At 51.1% G+C, this 20,859-nt stretch overlaps 1 protein-coding gene across 2 annotated transcripts in view; it reads left to right on the top strand.

Moving 5' to 3' along the window:
- LOC144762250 (exportin-5-like) overlaps positions 1–20,859 on the top strand; it is a 1,106,737-nt gene that overhangs the window by 374,123 nt on the left and 711,755 nt on the right. For both annotated transcript variants that reach the window (XM_078647393.1, XM_078647392.1), the window contains exon 9: positions 5,907–5,990. In XM_078647393.1, coding sequence (XP_078503519.1) covers positions 5,907–5,990 — 84 coding nt within the window. The remainder of the gene's footprint in view (positions 1–5,906; positions 5,991–20,859) is intronic.

The following is a 20,859-nucleotide window of genomic DNA, read 5'->3' as shown; positions in this document are numbered from 1 at the left end:
TCAAAGAATACAGGCCCATTCTGGATCTACGACTGCTGAACATATTCATCAAAAAAGAAATGTTCTGCATGCTCGCCCTGTACCAGATCTTTCCGCATCTCCATCAGGGAGACTGGATGTGTTCCATTGACCTGCAGTACGCCTACTTCCACATACCAGTGTCAGTAATGCACCGAAAATTTCTAAGGTTTCAGATCGGACACCATCACTACCAGTATCGAGTGCTTCCGTTTGGCCTGAAATCTGCACCTCGGACATTCTCCAAGTGCATGGCGGTAGTGGCTGCTTTTCTTTGCAAGAGAAAATCTTCGTCTACCCCTATCTAGACGATTGGCTGTTGAAAAGCTCCACTCCGACTCTGCTTCAAAACCATCTTTCGTTCTGCCTCAAACTGATGGACTCGTTGGGGCTGCAGGTCAATCTCAAAAAGTCAGTACTCAATCCTTCCCAACGGATTCACTACCTGGGCACTTTCCTGGGCTCGGTACAGGCAAGCGTGCGTCCTTCGGAGGACAGGTTGTCATCTATGCTCCTGAAGGGTCGCCTTCTACTGGACACTCACGCCCCCACAGCCAGACAAGTGTCCCCTCTCCTGGGGTCGATGGCTTCGTGCATCTACATTGTGCCCAATGCTCGCCTTCACATGAGGCCTCTACAGCAAGCCCTCGAGGACCAATGGTCTCAGAGATCAGATCACTGGGTAGACCGTGTCTCGTTTCCTCGAAGTCAGGGACTCAATAAGATGGTTGAAACGTGCCAATCTCCTCCGGGGGGTTCCATTCCATCGTCCTCCTCCATCTCAGTCACTTGTCACGGATGCCTCCCTTCAAGGCTGGGGTGCTCACATGGACCAGCTCCAAGTTCAAGGCCTCTGGTCCGAAGTAGAGCAAGGCTACCGTATCAACTTCCTGTCGCTTCGAGCAGTTCATCAGGCTCTCAAGTCTCTTTACCCTTCTCTGCGCACCAACTACCTCCAGGTTCAGACGGACAACACGACAACTATGTTCTATCTGAACAAGCAGGGAGGCACCAGGTCAAGAGTCTTATCTCTGGAAGCACAAGCCATCTGGCACTGGCTCCTGGCAAGGGGCCTCTCCATCGTGTCAGTTCATCTACCAGGACTCCAAAACGTCCAAGCAGACTGCCTAAGCAGAGTCTTCGCGTAGAAGCGCACGATTGGGTGCTCAACGAAGAAGTCACGCAGGAGGTTTTTCAACTATGGGGTGCACTGGACATAGACCTGTTCGCAGACGCGGCCAATGCAAAATGCCCCGTCTTCGCGTCCAGGTTCCCCCAACAGGGATCACTGGGGAACGGACTTTTGATCAGCTGGTCGCAGACATTACTCTACACCTTTCCTCCCCTGCCTCTGATCCCGGCAGTGATCCAGAAATTCTACAGGATCAACACCAGGATGATCCTGATAGCGCCAGAGTGGCCACGCCAGTGGTGGTACTCCGATCTCCTACAGCTGTCGGAGGTACCGCACCGGCGACTTCCTTGCCGTCCAGACTTGTTATCCAAGGACCAGGGGAAGGTATTTCACCCCAACCTTCCCTCACTTCGCTTGACGGCATGGCTTCTGAGGTCATCCAGTATGGACACTTAAACCTCCCAGCAGACTGCATGAACATTCTTAAAGAAGCAAAACGACCCTCCACTAGGAAGTCCTATGCTTTCAAGTGGAAGAGGTTTTTATTATGGTATGTGAACACTCTTGACCCGATAATGGCCAAGAGCAGGTGATTCTACCTTATCTGTTGCATTTAGCGAAATCAGGTCTAAAATACTCCTCCATCAGGGTTAATTTAGCTGCCATCACAGCCTATAGGCAGTCACCTTCTCAAACATCTTTCTTCCTCATGCCTGTAGTTAAAGATTTCTTAGAGGGGCTTAAGAAGGTCTTTCCACCAGTGAGGTCCCCCTCCCCTCCCTGGGAGCTTAATATCGTCCTGACTAAACTGATGAGTGCTCCTTTCGAGCCTTTACATAAGGCTTCTTTGCAGCAATTGACCTGGAAAGCTGCTTTTTTAGTGGCGATTACCTCTGCCCGTAGGGTTAGCAAAATCCAGGCCTTGTGTTGTAAGGAACCTTACACAGTTTTTCATGCCAACAGGGTGGTTCTACGAACGCACCCAGGTTTTCTGCCTAAGGTAGTCTCCGATTTTCATATCAACCAGTCTATTACCTTACCTACCTTTTTTCCTCAACCTACCACTCCGCCGGAGAGGTCATTACACTCTCTAGATCTCCGGAGGGTCCTGAAGTTCTACTTGGCTAAAACCCTTCCACTTAGAAAGTCTGTTTGGGTTTTTGTTAATTATGGCAGCACTAATAATGGCCTGTCAGCCTCAAAACGGTCCATTTCTCGCTGGATTGTCTCCTGTATAGCTTTAGCTTTAGCTTACCAACTAGCTAACATGACCTTACAGGTTAAACCACATGCACACTCTACTAGAGGGAAAGCTTCAACTACAGCTCTCCTCCGTAATGTTCCTATTTCTGAAATTTTTAAGCGGCTACTTGGCTGTCTGTGCATACCTTTACCCGCCATTATTGCCTGGACTCAGATACACAGGCCGATGCCCGAGTAGGACAGGCCTCTTTAAGGAACTTATTTGCATAAAATGTATTTGCAATGTGTAACTTATTCAGTCTGATGTATAATTTCTTGCTCGTCCGCGAGACTTTGGGTATGAGCTTGCTAATCTATTCATAGATTAGGACTATTGATGAGTATCCCCTGGATGAGAAGGATTAGTTACTTACCTGTAATCTTAGTTCTCATCCAGGGGTACACTCATCAAAGTCATAAGCTCCCTCCCTGGACGAGCATGATTTGTACAGTTATGTTAAGTTACTACTGATCTACTCAGGTGTCTTGCACCTCCAAAAAGAACTGACCCAACTGTCACCTGTGGTGCATCATGGGATCAGGGGGTCTCCTTCAGGGCTTAAAGGCATGGTACCCCTACTCTATTGCCTTAAAGGCAAGGTGTCAGTTTTTCTTTGTTTCTTTATACTCTACTGCAGCCTTGGCAAATGCCTGCAATTACAAGTTTTCCTATGACAATAAAGCATTGTTGCTTGCAAATGTTTACTTCTCTCTTTTATCCTCGGGGGGGGGGGGTTGGGAGAGTTCTACTGTGTGTATGCTGGTATACACCCGTTACAACGCATCTTTTACTCCGCACTACCATTACAACGCGACTTTTACTCCGCATACCATTACAACGCATTGCGCTGGGGGGCGCTCTAGGATAGGGAATAAGTATAATTTACTATCCAACACCTTCCCTAGGGTCCACGGGGACTGGAGTTAGAATAGTAAATTATACTTACCACTATCCAGCGCCCCAAGGCGCTATGCGTTGTAACGGTATGCGGAGTAAAAGTCGCGTTGTAATGGTCTGCGGAGTAATAGTATGCGTTATAACGTCCTACATCCGTGTATGCTAATTCATGTAATTTTGTGGCAGCTTTGCCAGTTGGAAAATGTTTTTAGGCTGCAAATATGTTTTTCACATATATATACATATATATTTTCTATATGCTCTGGGATCCCGCACATGGGAGGGGATTATTCATAGCTTATGACTTTGTTGAGTATACCCCTGGATGAGAACTAGGATTACAGGTGAGTAACTAATCCATCACAAAAAAAGTCTAAGACGCCATATTGCGGTGAAAGACTCACCTCATGTAGATATTTACTGACTAATCAGCATAAGTTCCAAAGAAGTTGCACTGTTAAATGGAAATGCTTACAGTCCCGGGCGCCAGGGCCTCCACAGTCAACCGGTTTTCCAAATTAACAGCTAGATTCATGAAAGGAAATCCGGCTCGCAAAGGGCCAGATTCTGAGAATCTGGCCCTTTTCGAGCGCAATTTTTGCATTTGGGATTCATCATCCCAAATGTAAAAAACGCTAATTGCGAAATCGCATATTTGCGAGGAATTGCATTTAAGGAATCTCTATTTGAGATTCCTTAAATGCAATTCATTAACCATTTTTTATTTGCGAATTCGCTATTTCTGGCCGCCATTTACCACGAAGTCTGACTTCGTGGTAAATAGCGAAAATTTAGAAAAATGCACTTTAGTGCATTTTTCGAAGTGGTATGTTACACACACACACACATGTCCTTTGGACATGTGTGTGCGCAACATCAGGCTACATTTACTTTTCAGGGGTGCTACAGGGTGTCCTTTGGACACCCCTGGCACCCTTGAAATCGCATCCTTATTTGCGATTAGCAAATTGCTAATCGCAAATAAGGAATGACTCCCCATTCATTCCTATGGGCCTTTGGGCCCATAGGAATGAATGGGGAGTCATTCCTTATTTGCGATTAGCAATTTGCTAAGCGCAAATAAGGAAGCTGTAGAAATCGCAATTAAAATTGTGATTTCTACATGAATCCCATTTTGCAAGTCCTAAATAGCGATTCCTTAATAATCGCTATTAAGGTCTCGCAAAACGGGACAATGATGAATCTAGGGGTTAAAATATATATATATATATATATATATATCAAGCATGTCTCTGTTAGAAAGATAGATGTTAATGCCAAGGTATTTGCTCTAACAAATCAAAGCATTGCCCTTTGGATTCCTGCATGCATCACCTTCGGACATAGGATAGTGAATCACTACCAGGGTTAAATGGCCTTAAAATCGATAAGTAGCATATTGGCAGTGGTATTTCTCTAGCCCATGTCCATTGCTGCTGCCTGGAAGACAAACCGCTTCATTTGGGGAGTCTAGCCATCCCAAAACAACGGAAGATGTGCACATTGTGCAGCTTCTTGAGGGTCTGTATGAAAGACTACGCAAGGCATAGAGACCCGCATTGAGATCCACTACACCATAGCTTGTTTGGTAGGCAGAAGACCACTGACATCTAGCACTTGTGAGGCTACAAAGATGTATTTTTGGAGGTTCACTGGTGAACCGGTACTGTCTCTGTCCCAATGGAATCCTCATTTTCAAGTTCCAGAGCGTCTTCATAACCCCAGTGCCATGTGTCATCATTTTACCTGACTCGAACTGCCTTTTTTCGGAAACCATTTGAACTATCTCTGCACTTACAAAGGTTGCAGAGATCATATTTCTTCTTGTTTAAAATGTGTCCCAAATCCTAAAATCTAGCTCCTACTGTGTAGTAGTGAAGTCTAGAGTCTAGTGAGTGTCAATCACTGGATAATTTTGACTAAAACTTAGTTTCCGACACACAGGCTTGTAAAAATGGGACGTGCATCTCTGAAACTTCCACTGCTGCATCTCTTCTCCTAATCTTAATAACCAGCTGGGCCCATTATTGTCTTTGAAGTAAAGCTGTGTCCTGCTTGACTCTGTTTACCAGATTCTACGTCACCATTGACCTGATCACTCAGGCTGTTATTCCCACAAGGGTGAAAATCCTGACTTGAGCACAAATGAATGACCGGGAAACAAGTTGCACAATTTGCTCTTAGGGCTCTGGCCACCATGGATTGGGGCTTGAGACTCTGAAAAAATCCTGAAGTGCACCCATTTACTAAGTGGGGTAGCCCACCTCTTGGTTGTGAGAAGGTGCATTAGAAGGTGAGTTGTTACGTAAATGAACTCCCCAGGAGCTGGTGTAGTTAGATGCTTTACTTTAGTTCTTCTGACTCAAGTGCCCTCCAGGAATCACGGATGACTCCAACAGTCCAAGACCTTGATAATAGGTAACCTAACAAGCAGGTCATAATAGTAACATATTCTTCAAATAGATTTGAGCAATTTAAAGACATTAGAATTTTATTAGATAGGTTTGCTAAGCTTCATTGCATATGGATTGTTTTTTGTGTGTCTGAAAAAGTGAGTATGCAATTTGAAATTTGCAGTCTTTGGTTATTTGCCACAAACTTTTTTTTTCCCAGGGTTCCGATGAAGATGTAACGATACCCGATAACTTTCAGAAGTACCTTGATTCTTTACTGAAGTTTACAACGCATTCAAGTCTGGTAAGCAAACAGAGATATTTTTTGAAAAGCATCCAGTACTTTTAACCTCATTCCATTACCCTAGTTAATAATACTAATTTGTCCTTTGGAGCCAATAATTAATTAATGTTTGGCTAGCACTTCAATCAGGCGCTTGCTTACCCTTCAGACTAGTGTGGATAAGCTGATCATTTGCCCAATAGAAAATATTATTAATTTATACTGTGATCAGTTACAAAATTGGTACATGTTTACTAGCACTCATCCTGCTCTGTCTTCTTCATGTGGCTTACTCCCTTCAACAAGACACCAGGCGTGATTCATGTCACTTAGTTAAATCCTGCCTAGCTTTCTATGGTGAGCATGTGGGTGAAAAGGTGGCTAAGAATGAAACAGAGTGGGAGTATTTGCCCGGAAATGATCACCATGTCCCTCCAGCCTATCTTCCCTTTGCTATTATTTTCTGCCCACAGCATTGTTGAAGATGTTTCAATTGGAAATTTGGTGCACCAACCGTCTGTTTTTAGGAGCAAATGCTGTCTGTGCAGTTCAGTCTTATTCCCCTCCCACCAGGACCCCTAGTTGTGCTTAAGAAGGCAGTGGGCTTCTTTTAAACATTCGAGAGGCACCAGGTTGGTGTTTTGGGAAAACTTTGAAGACATAACTAATCCTGCCATTCGCTGCGAAGTGCTCTGTTAGAGTCAAGCTTGTCTGCGATCTATTTTGTGAGTAGTCCAGAGGAGTTGGTGAAGCTCTACTCGGAAAATCGTAATGTAGTTAATTGCCCGGACGCCCTAGGATCATCCCCTCTCTGATCACCTCCCATACAAGCAAATACACCTTTGCAAACGCTGTTGCATTGTTGTATTTCAAACTAATGTGAATAGCTGGCGCTTTAGACACTAGCATGATGTATGTTACTAAGACTACCTACAATTGCAGTTCTATACCCGAGAATACCAGCATGCCCTAAAGTTAATGGCAGATCTCTTTGATAGAGAATGAACGCTTTACCTCTCTCTTGCCTCTCCTTTGCCTTCCTTCCTTCCTTTAGCGCCTTGACACCTATTTGGTTTAGTGCGCTTTACACATTTTTTTCTTCCTTCCTTCCTTCCTTCCTTCCTTCCTTCCTTCCTTCCTTCCTTCGTCACTCTCTACCCTCTTGTGTCACTCTCTACCCTCTTGTGTCACTCTCTACCCTCTTGTGTCACTCTCTACCCTCTTGTGTCACTCTCTACCCTCCCCTCTTGTGTCACTCTCTACCCTCCCCTCTTGTGTCACTCTCTACCCTCCCCTCTTGTGTCACTCTCTACCCTCCCCTCTTGTGTCACTCTCTACCCTCCCCTCTTGTGTCACTCTCTACCCTCCCCTCTTGTGTCACTCTCTACCCTCCCCTCTTGTGTCACTCTCTACCCTCCCCTCTTGTGTCACTCTCTACCCTCCCCTCTTGTGTCACTCTCTACCCTCACAGTTCTTTGTTCTTATTATCTTCTCCATTTTATCTCTTTGGTGCTTGTTTCTGCTAAATCTCCCATCTCTCGAATGTCTTTCTCCCCTGTCTTCTCTAATGGCCTGTACCCCTTCCACTTGTTTACCACTTTTCCCTCTCTATTGCTCAACGTTTTATTTCCTTCTTTTCTCTTCTTGCTTGTCTTTATTCATTCCTTTTTATATCTTGTCTGGTTTCCTTTGTGTAGGAGAGTGGGGTCTGCAATCCTATGGTCACCCCAGATTTTTGCTTTTTGCTTCACTGGTTTACGACTTTCCCTGGCTGTGGGCCTGCTAATCAGACCCACAGCCTAACTGTTCTCTCTCTAAATTGACAACCATGTACCTTAGGTGCATTTACCAATTGGTACTGGGCCACCTTATCAGTCCCTGTACAGTGTACTATAGGTACCCAGGGCATAGGTGTACCCAGGGCCTACCAGGGGCTGAAGCATGTATTATGCCACCCCTGGCTGGCCATCTAAAACAGACACAACTGGCTGCACGACAGCTGGGGCAAGGTGGTGTAATCACCCTTTGCTGTAGATATAGTATACCTATATCTAAACCTAAAATGGGCACATATATTCCTATCAGTCACTCCTATGGCAGGCCTTATCAATCCTGAAGGCAGTGTGCTTGGAATTATGTGAGATGGTGCTCTGGCATGAGCTGAGCCCGTCTGCAGCTTGCGGAACCAAGTCCTAATAGCTGTTCCATGATAACGCTATACCATATACTCTTAAGTGCATTATAATCCTCGCGGTTAAATGCTAACTTTGGTATAACATTATCAAACATGTCGAGTAAGGTGTCATACGAATTGGAATACTACCCCCTCGCCAATTCTGGCGACGGGGGTAGCATTCCACCCTTCTAGAGGGACACGACATGTATGTAACTGATAACCCCGGTTAAAGTTAACTCGAGCCTTGGCATCACAAAATGGATGCTGCCACCACAGACACAAGTCTGACCTCTTGCTGCTGGGAGTCCTTCCAGCGAGGGAGGCTTGGACAAAGGGTTTCCTGCCTTGGGAGGTGCTAGCACCACCCCAGACAGGATTTTGTGTATTGAGTAGGACAGGTCTAAAAGGAATGAGACATGCCCGGGGCACACAAGGTGCCCTGTGCATACACCGGTTCAAACCAGTTGCTGGGGCATCCCTGCCCCAGCTCTGGCGCGAAACCGGACAAAGGATTGGGGGTGTAGCCACCCCCCTTCCTGGTCCCACCCAGGGGAGGGACCTAGTCAGTAGTGCAGCCCCCTTTAGGAGAATAAAGGTAGGAGCTGGTCCCATTCCAAATTAGATTATCCTGAACAACTTACTAGAAGAAACTCTGGACTTCGACGTTCTGCTCCACAGAAGACTGAAGAATCTCCCTTGTGGGCAAGGAGTGTCCACCCTGCACAAGCAGGCACCATCAAGCGTCCAGCGGCTTCACTTTGTCGTCTTCCCTCGAGGATCCAGACTTCAGAGCCCGACGAGACCCGGATTCCCAGACCTCTCCGACCTCAACTCACATCTGCAGCACAGCTGAGATCTGTGGGTGCGACGAGACACGTGGGACCGGCCATCTTGAAAGAACCTGCACTTCGCTTTCAGCACGACTCCCGAGGTAAACTCGACCAAGTTCTTTGGGGACTGAGAAGCCCCAGCCCCGAGCAGCTCCTGCACCGAAGACCAGCCCTCCAGCATCCACGAAATCTGCGTGGGGCCCTTCTGCTTGTTTGCTGCTTGACGCGTTGTCTGGTCACTTGCCGGCTGGCTAGTGGCCTCCTAGACGACGAACTTTGAAACCTTCACTGCTGGTCTGGTTGCTCCAGACTGGCCCTTGCTCCCTTCTAGAAGAGGAGCGCCCCGGACCCTCCTGGTCCACTCCAGACGCCGTTTCCACTCACCGTGTGGGTTGCCTTTGCCAAGGCCTGTTGACGCCGATTCCGGATCTATCACCGCCGACAGCGAGAGCCTGCGTGGGACAGCTCGTGCCTCCATCCTGGTCGTTGAAGACACCTCCTGGTCCACGTGGCTGCAGAGACAAGCGTCCACTCTTCACCTGATCGCGACGACGACATCTGATTCCTTCCTGGTTCCACTCCAGTCACTGGCTAGTGACTTTGAACATTGTCCCCTCTGCTTTCAGGTCCTCTTCTTCACCGATCCACCCTTGGATCGCACCAGACATCTTCCTCCTGGTCGCCTGCAGCATCTTTTCCTCCAGGCTCAACGCGAGAACCCGACACACTTTGACACCTATGCACCCGCAGCCCGTGGGTGAGGTAACAGGAGCATTTCGGTGCTCAAGGGTAGTTTAACTGTCCTAGTGTCCAGTTCCACAGTCGTTTTAGTCCTAACTAGTCAGGATTGTCCGTTCCCACCTTTTACTTGAACTGTACTGTCCATAGACGTTGTTACGCATCTCGCGTGTGAGTTCACACTCTGCACACGCGTCCCGTGGGCCTCCTATTCCTTACCTAAGGTGAAGATAGCGTAGTCCTAGCGAACCTCCAGCCTCTGGACAGCTCCATTCCTTCTATCGACTTTCACATTCCACTTACTTAGTATATGGTTTGTCGTGCCCCTAGGGCACCATTGTCATTTTGTGCAACTGATGGTATTTTTCCTAAGAGATTGTCATGTGCTTAGCCCTCTGACCTCATAAAGAGTTCAGAGGTGTTTGTTATTAATAAATATATTGTTTATTTTCATAACAACCTGTGTGGTGTCCTTGCATCTGGTATTCAAGGGGTTATATTGTGGTAAAACAGCTGGCTTCACATGCCAAAAGAGTTTATCCTAAGACTGCTTTGTCCTTGCTACCATTAGGATAGCTGCTCTATAAGGTTGACTTATAACCAGTCACCATAAGGGTTGTTTGGAATGATACAAGGTGATCACTAGAACTAGTGAGCATCATATATCAGGCCAACTTCTCACACTTTGTCCTCTTTCTTATCCATTGTGTTTCTTCCCTGACTTTCTCTGTTGCTTTCAGTCTGCCTTGCGGTTTCCACGTCTCACACTTCCTCATGTTCTCTCAATCTTATTTCTAAAAAGGTATTTAGCACATGCTCTGATGAGCCTAATTTGCTTGTATGCCATTTAATGGACCTAGATACGGTGTTTTACTGTTCATTTTCATGACAAAATCTACATCTGTTCAAATTATGTGTATTGTGGCCATGGTCAAATGCTACATTTCTCACGTAGAAACCACTGGTCATGGTTAGTTAAGAATGTTTAGGTCGAGACCTGCCAATGTGCAAGCATTGCAGCTCGAGACATATAGAGGTGGATCAGGAAAGCTGATCAAGGGGCTTTGGCAGGCGTATTACGCAGAGTGCATGTGACTGTGCACGCGCTTGCCATTTGCTCCCCGAGCTGCCTCGCATCATCGCATCAGACCCGCCACAGCATCTGAAGCTTCCCCTGCCCGAGCTCGGCCTCAGGCATTCAAGCGTGAAGCTTCCCCAGCGCGCGCTGGGCCTCCCTTCTCCTCACACCCCATATGCTAATTCCCTCCCACCGACTTCAAAGGAACGCCGCTCCCCTGCTCCCCGCCCCCCTAATTCACCCCTGCCGTTGCTGCCCACGGCCGTGCTTTCACTTTCACGGCTGCGAGGCTGTGTCTCTTTCATGGCCAATGCTTGTTTACATTTACTGTTAATTTTACCTGCTGGTAACTCAAAACGCCGCCACGCACCACGCTTTTTCTTCACCAGTTTCCCGTGTTGCCTTTAGTCCCGCCCTCCCCATCTCATTCTTTACCCCTCCCGTTGTATCGCTGAACTGCTTTTAGTGCCTCAGGCAAGTGAAACATGAGGCGGCATCTTGGTGCCCACTCCCTGCCACCCACTCTCTCCTTGTCATAGTAAAGCACGAGGAAAAGCTCAACATGAGGTGAAATCACAGCTGCCGCACTTAATGCATGTTTCCATAAATCACCTTATCTCCCCTCCCGCCCGTCGCTGCTTTTTTCACGTACAATTGGACACTTTATTTGAACTAAAGTTCCCCCTGGGTGTTAACTTCATTTTGCAGACGCACTATTTTACCGCAAACTGCCTTGAAGGTATTATAGCACTTAATGTGGATTTCATATAGCTGTGCAGTGTCCCTTCAATACTATGGCGGAATTGCTTGTTTGTATTTTCTGTAAGTCACGTTCTAGCCTGCAGTGCATACCTCCTAAAACCCAATTTACAGAAAATAACAAGCAATTCCGTCATCGTCATAATTCAAAACGGGTGTTACTTCGCCTCCCCCCACCCGATTTGTTTTATCTTTCCCCCGTCTTGCTTCACCTAATCATGCTTGTTGTGCTTTGCGACCTTTTCCATTTGTTCGGAAATCGCAAATACGGGTTGGTCAAAGATTGTTTACACCATAGGGCCTTTTAACTTGTAGACGGCTAGGTCAACTTGGTTAAACATAGTGTACAACACATAGCCTTTCAACTCGATGCCACGCCGCACCTCTGACTGACTCTGCCCCAGCCCCTCCTTACAATGCAAGTGGCATCCACAGTGGCTTATCGCCTACAAAACTCCTCGGGTACCCTCCCAGTGGACACACATCGAAGCCAGTACCGCAGGATCCTGGCAGAGAACCCCTCCACTCCTTCCGCTGGCCGGATCTAAGATTTCGAAGATTGAAAAAGGTAAGTATAGAAAAGAAGCTGCCCACGGCCATACCCGCATCACCCGCCCCGCTCCTCTCGCACCATCCTTCTTAACCAACCCTTCCTTCACATGCTTGCCTATCCATCCCCATAACCCCTCCCCCGACCTAATGTCAATTTTACCGTCCATATTCACCTTCACTTTACCACTATGGCTCTCTTCTCTCTACCCCTCACCCAGCCCATCTCACTGTGTTCACTATGTCTCTCCCCCTCCCCACCCCCCACACACACACATTTAAATCTCCCATCACCCTTGGGAGAAGCCCGCATTCTGCTCGGCTCCGAGCTAGCAGGCGGCCATAAGCTAATATGAGACATGTACTAAAAGTGAAATTTTTATCTTAAATTCAAGTAAACCAAAAGAACTTTCCTGGAATGTGCTGTGTTTTGAAACGTCTTGCCCCTTTCACCTGGCATGCACACATAACTGTGCCCCGCAGACAGTACGCTGACCGCACTAATTGTTTAATCCTTTATAACTAACCCCCTTCCCCCTCCCCACCCCGGGAGAAGGGAACTACAAATATTCTAACTTCTCACCAGCCCTGCCCCCACCCCACCTCAGCGTCTGCCTGCCTTGCCATTCTACGAGAAATCTCACCAGCCCCGATGAAAGTCCATCCTATCCCGACCAGTCACCTCAGTTCTGATCGGTAGCATGCAGCACTGCCATCACAGGGAACCACAGGCCGCCGCCAAGGCCCCTCAGCCTTGGACTGCAGTGTTGGCAGACTGATAAAACTGAGACCTCCCACAGCTCCGTTAATGTATATTTCATAGCGGAAAACAGCAAAACAACAGAAATTATACACTGGCTGCACGTATGTTCTCAGCCTTCAATTGATGCATGGATGGGTAATGAATGTGTAGGTGGATAATGCAGGTTCAGGGGTGGTTAAATGAATGCACAAATGATTAAATCCGTGATTAACAGGATGGTTTAATAAATACATGGTTGTTGATGCACCTACGGATACCTGGATTGTTCAAAGGATGTACATGCGTCTACCCAAGTGTCTCAATGCTCAGCTGCAACCCTCCCCCCACCCTCCCCAAGCCCAGATATCTGACTAGACACCGATTCCAAAGCAGCAGTGTAGACCGGTAAGCCTGTAGACAGGACCACCCCTCGCCCAGCCCTCCAGACAACACTTTGTCAGCCAGCCAGCCTTACAGGGGCACCAGCCACTCACCTCTTCAACTCCTGCCAAACACTTATGCCCTCACTCTACCGCCCTCACTCTACCGCCCTCACTCTACCACTCAACCCCCCTCATGCCCTCACTCTACCACTCTACCACCCTCACTCTACCGCCCTCACTCTACCGCCCTCACTCTACCGCCCTCACTCTACCGCCCTCACTCTACCGCCCTCACTCTACCGACCTCACTCTACCGACCTCACTCTACCGACCTCACTCTACCACTCAACCCCCCTCATGCCCTCACTCTACCACTCTACCACCCTCACTCTACCGCCCTCACTCTACCGACCTCACTCTACCGACCTCACTCTACTGCCCTCACTCTACCACTCTACTGCCCTCACTCTCCCACTCTACTGCCCTCACTCTCCCACTCTCACTCTACCGCTCTCACTCTACCGCTCTCACTCTACCACTCTCATTCTACCACTCTCATTCTACCACTCTCATTCTACCACTCTCATTCTACCACTCTCATTCTACCACTCTCATTCTACCACTCTCATTCTACCACTCTCATTCTACCACTCTCACTCTACCACTCTCACTCTACCACTCTCACTCTACCACTCTCACTCTACCACTCTACCGCCCTCACGCCCTCACTCTACCGCCCTCACTCTACCGCCCTCACTCTACCGCCCTCACTCTACCGCCCTCACTCTACCGCCCTCACTCTACCGCCCTCACTCTACCGCCCTCACTCTACCGACCTCACTCTACCGACCTCACTCTACCGACCTCACTCTACCGACCTCACTCTACCGACCTCACTCTACCGACCTCACTCTACCGACCTCACTCTACCGACCTCACTCTACCGACCTCTCTACCGCCCTCACTCTACCACTCAACCCCCCTCATGCCCTCCCTCTACCACCCTACCACCCTCACTCTACCGCCCTCACTCTACCGCCCTCACTCTACCGACCTCACTCTACCGACCTCACTCTACCGACCTCACTCTCCCACTCTACCGCCTGTACTCTACCACTCTACCGCCCTCACTCTACCGCCCTCACTCTACCGCCCTCACTCTCCCACTCTACCGCCTGTACTCTACCACTCTACCGCCCTCACTCTAACCCCCTCACTCTACCACTCTACCGCCCTCACTCTACCGCCCTCACTCTACCGACCTCACTCTACCGACCTCACTCTACCGCCCTCACTCTACCGCCCTCACTCTACCGCCCTCACTCTACCGACCTCACTCTACCGACCTCACTCTACCGACCTCACTCTACCACTCAACCCGCCTCATGCCCTCACTCTACTACTCTACCACCCTCACTCTACCGCCCTCACTCTACCACTTTACCGCCCTCCCTCCCACCCTCACTCACTACCGTACTCACGCTACAACTCTACTGGCCTCACGCCCTCACTCTCCCACCCTCACTCTACCACTCTACCGCCCTCAGTCTACCACACTCACTACCACTCTACCGCCCTCACTCTACTGCACTCACTCTACCGCCCTCACGCCCACACTCTACCGCCCTCACTCTACCACTCTACTGCCCTCACTCTACGGCCCTCACTCTACCACTCTACTGCCCTCACTCTACCGCCCTCACTCTACCGCCCTCACTCTACCACTCTACCGCCCTCACTCTACCGCCCTCACTTTACCACTTTACCACCCTCCCACCCTCACTCTACCGCACTCACTCTACCACTCTACTGGCCTCACGCCCTCACTCTCCCACCCTCACTCTACCACTCTACCCCCCTCACGCCCTCACTCTACCGCACTCACTACCACTCTACCGCCCTCACTCTACCACTCTACCGCCCTCACTCTACCACTCTACGGGCCTCACTCTACGGCCCTCACTCTACCACTCTACTGCCCTCACTCTACCGCCCTCACTCTACCACTCTACCGCCCTCACTCTACCACTCTACTGCCCTCACTCTACTGCCCTCACTCAACCACTCTACCGCCCTCACTCTCTCACTCTACCGCTCTCACTCTACCGCTCTCACTCTACCGCTCTCACTCTACCACTCTCATTCTACCACTCTCATTCTACCACCCTCACTCTACCACTCTACCGCCCTCACTTTACCACTTTACCACCCTCCCACCCTCACTCTACCGCACTCACTCTACCACTCTACTGGCCTCACGCCCTCACTCTCCCACCCTCACTCTACCACTCTACCCCCCTCACGCCCTCACTCTACCGCACTCACTACCACTCTACCGCCCTCACTCTACTGCACTCACTCTACCACTCTACCGCCCTCACTCTACTGCACTCACTCTACCACTCTATCGCCCTCACTCTACCGCCCTCACTCTACCACTCTACGGCCCTCACTCTACGGCCCTCACTCTACGGCCCTCACTCTACCACTCTACGGCCCTCACTCTACCACTCTACCGCCCTCACTCTACCACTCTACCGCCCTCACTCTACCACTCTACTGCCCTCACTCTACTGCCCTCACTCAACCACTCTACCGCCCTCACTCTCCCACTCTACCGCTCGCACTCTACCGCCCTCACTCTACCGCCCTCACTCTACCGCCCTCACTCTATTGCCCTCACTCTATTGCCCTCACTCTATTGCCCTCACTCTATTGCCCTCACTCTATTGCCCTCTCTACCACCCTCACTCTACCGCCCTCTCTTTACCACTCTACCGCCCTCACTCTACCGCCCCCACTCTACCGCCCTCACTCTCCCACTCTACCGCGCTCACTCTCCCACTCTACCGCCCTCACTCTCCCACTCTACTGCCCTCACTCTCCCACTCTACTGCCCTCACTCTCCCACTCTACCGCCCTCACTAACCACTCACTCTACCACTCTACCGCCCTCACTCTACCACTCTACCGCCCTCACTCTACCGCCCTGTCTACCACTCTACCGCCCTCACTCTACCACTCTACCGCCCTCACTCTACCACTCTACCGCCCTCACTCTACCGCCCTCACTCTACCACTCTACCGCCCTCACTCTACGGCCCTCACTCTACCACTCTACCGCCCTCACTCTACTGCCCTCACTCTACCACTCTACCGCCCTCACTCTACCACTCTACTGCCCTCTCTCTACTGCCCTCACTCAACCACTCTACCGCCCTCACTCTACCGCCCTCACTCTACGGCCCTCACTCTACCACTCTACCGCCCTCACTCTACTGCCCTCACTCTACCACTCTACCGCCCTCACTCTACCACTCTACTGCCCTCTCTCTACTGCCCTCACTCTCCCACTCTACTGCCCTCACTCTCCCACTCTCACTCTACCACTCTCATTCTACCACTCTCATTCTACCACTCTCATTCTACCACTCTCATTCTACCACTCTCACTCTACCACTCTACCGCCCTCACGCCCTCACTCTACCGCCCTCACTCTACCGCCCTCACTCTACCGCCCTCACTCTACCGCCCTCACTCTACCGCCCTCACTCTACCGCCCTCACTCTACCGCCCTCACTCTACCGCCCTCACTCTACCACTCTACCGCCCTCACTCTACCGCCCTCACTCTACCGCCCTCACTCTATTGCCCTCACTCTATTGCCCTCACTCTATTGCCCTCACTCTATTGCCCTCACTCTATTGCCCTCACTCTATTGCCCTCACTCTATTGCCCTCACTCTATTGCCCTCACTCTATTGCCCTCACTCTATTGCCCTCACTCTATTGCCCTCACTCTATTGCCCTCACTCTATTGCCCTCACTCTACCGCCCTCACTCTACCGCCCTCACTCTACCGCCCTCACTCTACCGCCCTCTCTCTACCACTCTACCGCCCTCTCTCTACCACTCTACCGCCCTCACTCTACCGCCCTCACTCTACCGCCCTCACTCTCCCACTCTACCGCCTGTACTCTACCACTCTACCGCCCTCACTCTAACCCCCTCACTCTACCACTCTATCGCCCTCACTCTACCGCCCGCACTCTCCCACTCTACCGCCCTCACTCTACTGCCCTCACTCTCCCACTCTACCGCCCTCACTCTACTGCCCTCACTCTCCCACTCTACTGCCCTCACTCTCCCACTCTACTGCCCTCACTCTCCCACTCTACCGCCCTCACTCTCCCACTCTACCGCCCTCACTAACCACTCACTCTACCGCCCTCACTCTACCACTCTACCACCCTCACTCTACCACTCTACTGCCCTCACTCTACCGCCCTCACTCTACCGCCCTCACTCTCCCACTCTACTGCCCTCTCTCCCACTCTCACTCTACCGCTCTCACTCTACCACTCTCATTCTACCACTCTCACTCTACCGCCCTCACGCCCTTACTCTACCGCCCTTACTCTACTGCCCTCACTCTACTGCCCTCACTCTACTTCCCTCACTCTACTTCCCTCACTCTACTGCCCTCACTCTACTGCCCTCACTCTACTGCCCTCACTCTACTGCCCTCACTCTACTGCCCTCACTCTACTGCCCTCACTCTACTGCCCTCACTCTACTGCCCTCACTCTACTGCCCTCACTCTACTGCCCTCACTCTACCGCCCTCACTCTACCGCCCTCACTCTACCGCCCTCACTCTACCACTCTACTGCCCTCACTCTCCCACTCTACTGCCCTCACTCTCCCACTCTACTGCCCTCACTCTCCCACTCTACTGCCCTCATTCTCCCACTCTACCGCCCTCACTCTACTGCCCTCACTCTCCCACTCTACTGCCCTCACTCTCCCACTCTACTGCCCTCATTCTCCCACTCTACTGCCCTCACTCTCCCACTCTACCGCCCTCACTCTCCCACTCTACCGCCCTCACTAACCACTCACTCTACCGCCCTCACTAACCACTCACTCTACCGCCCTCACTCTACCACTCTACCGCCCTCACTCTACCACTCTACTGCCCTCACTCTACCGCCCTCACTCTACCGCCCTCACTCTCCCACTCTACTGCCCTCTCTCCCACTCTCACTCTACCGCTCTCACTCTACCGCTCTCACTCTACCGCTCTCACTCTACCGCTCTCATTCTACCACTCTCACTCTACCACTCTACCGCCCTCACGCCCTTACTCTACCGCCCTTACTCTACCGCCCTTACTCTACCGCCCTTACTCTACCGCCCTTACTCTACCGCCCTTACTCTACCGCCCTTACTCTACCGCCCTTACTCTACCGCCCTTACTCTATTGCCCTTACTCTATTGCCCTCACTCTATTGCCCTCACTCTATTGCCCTCACTCGATTGCCCTCACTCGATTGCCCTCACTCGATTGCCCTCACTCTACCGCCCTCACTCTACCGCCCTCACTCTACCGCCCTCACTCTACCACTCTACCGCCCTCACTCTCCCACTCTACTGCCCTCACTCTCCCACTCTCACTCTACCGCTCTCACTCTACCACTCTCATTCTACCACTCTCACTCTACCACTCTACCGCCCTCACGCCCTTACTCTACCGCCCTTACTCTACCGCCCTTACTCTACCGCCCTCACTCTACCGCCCTCACTCTACCGCCCTCACTCTACCGCCCTCACTCTACCGCCCTCACTCTACCGCCCTCACTCTACCGCCCTCACTCTACCGCCCTCACTCTACCACTCTACTGCCCTCACTCTCCCACTCTCACTCTACCGCTCTCACTCTACCGCTCTCACTCTACCGCTCTCACTCTACCGCTCTCATTCTACCACTCTCACTCTACCACTCTACCGCCCTCACGCCCTTACTCTACCGCCCTTACTCTACCGCCCTTACTCTACCGCCCTTACTCTACCGCCCTTACTCTACCGCCCTTACTCTACCGCCCTTACTCTACCGCCCTTACTCTACCGCCCTTACTCTATTGCCCTTACTCTATTGCCCTCACTCTATTGCCCTCACTCTATTGCCCTCACTCTATTGCCCTCACTCTATTGCCCTCACTCTATTGCCCTCACTCTATTGCCCTCACTCTATTGCCCTCACTCTATTGCCCTCACTCTATTGCCCTCACTCTACCGCCCTCTCTCTACCACTCTACCGCCCTCACTCTACCGCCCTCTCTCTACCACTCTACCGCCCTCACTCTACCACTCTACCGCCCTCACTCTACCGCCCTCACTCTCCCACTCTACCACCCTCACTCTACTGCCCTCACTCTCCCACTCTACTGCCCTCACTCTCCCACTCTACTGCCCTCACTCTCCCACTCTACTGCCCTCACTCTCCCACTCTACCGCCTTCACTCTACCGCCTTCACTCTACCGCCGTCACTCTACCGCCGTCACTCTACCGCCCTCACTCTACCGCCCTCACTCTATTGCCCTCACTCTATTGCCCTCACTCTATTGCCCTCACTCTATTGCCCTCACTCTATTGCCCTCACTCTATTGCCCTCACTCTATTGCCCTCACTCTATTGCCCTCACTCTATTGCCCTCACTCTATTGCCCTCACTCTATTGCCCTCACTCTATTGCCCTCACTCTATTGCCCTCACTCTATTGCCCTCACTCTATTGCCCTCACTCTACCGCCCTCACTCTACCGCCCTCACTCTACCGCCCTCACTCTACCGCCCTCACTCTACCACTCTACCGCCCGCACTCTCCCACTCTACCGCCCTCACTCTACTGCCCTCACTCTCCCACTCTACCGCCCTCACTCTACTGCCCTCACTCTCCCACTCTACTGCCCTCACTCTCCCACTCTACTGCCCTCACTCTCCCACTCTACCGCCCTCACTCTCCCACTCTACCGCCCTCACTAACCACTCACTCTACCGCCCTCACTCTACCACTCTACCACCCTCACTCTACCACTCTACTGCCCTCACTCTACCGCCCTCACTCTACCGCCCTCACTCTCCCACTCTACTGCCCTCTCTCCCACTCTCACTCTACCGCTCTCACTCTACCACTCTCATTCTACCACTCTCACTCTACCGCCCTCACGCCCTTACTCTACCGCCCTCACTCTACCGCCCTCACTCTACCGCCCTCACTCTACCGCCCGCACTCTCCCACTCTACCGCCCTCACTCTACTGCCCTCACTCTCCCACTCTACCGCCCTCACTCTACTGCCCTCACTCTCCCACTCTACTGCCCTCACTCTCCCACTCTACTGCCCTCACTCTCCCACTCTACTGCCCTCACTCTCCCACTCTACCGCCCTCACTCTCCCACTCTACCGCCCTCACTAACCACTCACTCTACCGCCCTCACTCTACCACTCTACCACCCTCACTCTACCACTCTACTGCCCTCACTCTACCGCCCTCACTCTACCGCCCTCACTCTCCCACTCTACTGCCCTCTCTCCCACTCTCACTCTACCGCTCTCACTCTACCACTCTCATTCTACCACTCTCACTCTACCGCCCTCACGCCCTTACTCTACCGCCCTCACTCTACTGCCCTCACTCTACTGCCCTCACTCTACTGCCCTCACTCTACTGCCCTCACTCTACTGCCCTCACTCTACTGCCCTCACTCTACTGCCCTCACTCTACTGCCCTCACTCTACTGCCCTCACTCTACTGCCCTCACTCTACCGCCCTCACTCTACCGCCCTCACTCTACC

This window comes from Lissotriton helveticus, chromosome 6 (assembly GCF_964261635.1).
Source record: "Lissotriton helveticus chromosome 6, aLisHel1.1, whole genome shotgun sequence".
In the NCBI taxonomy this organism is placed as follows: domain Eukaryota; kingdom Metazoa; phylum Chordata; class Amphibia; order Caudata; family Salamandridae; genus Lissotriton; species Lissotriton helveticus.
Note: the sequence above shows the minus strand (reverse complement) of the source record. Positions and strands in the feature narration are given on the sequence as shown.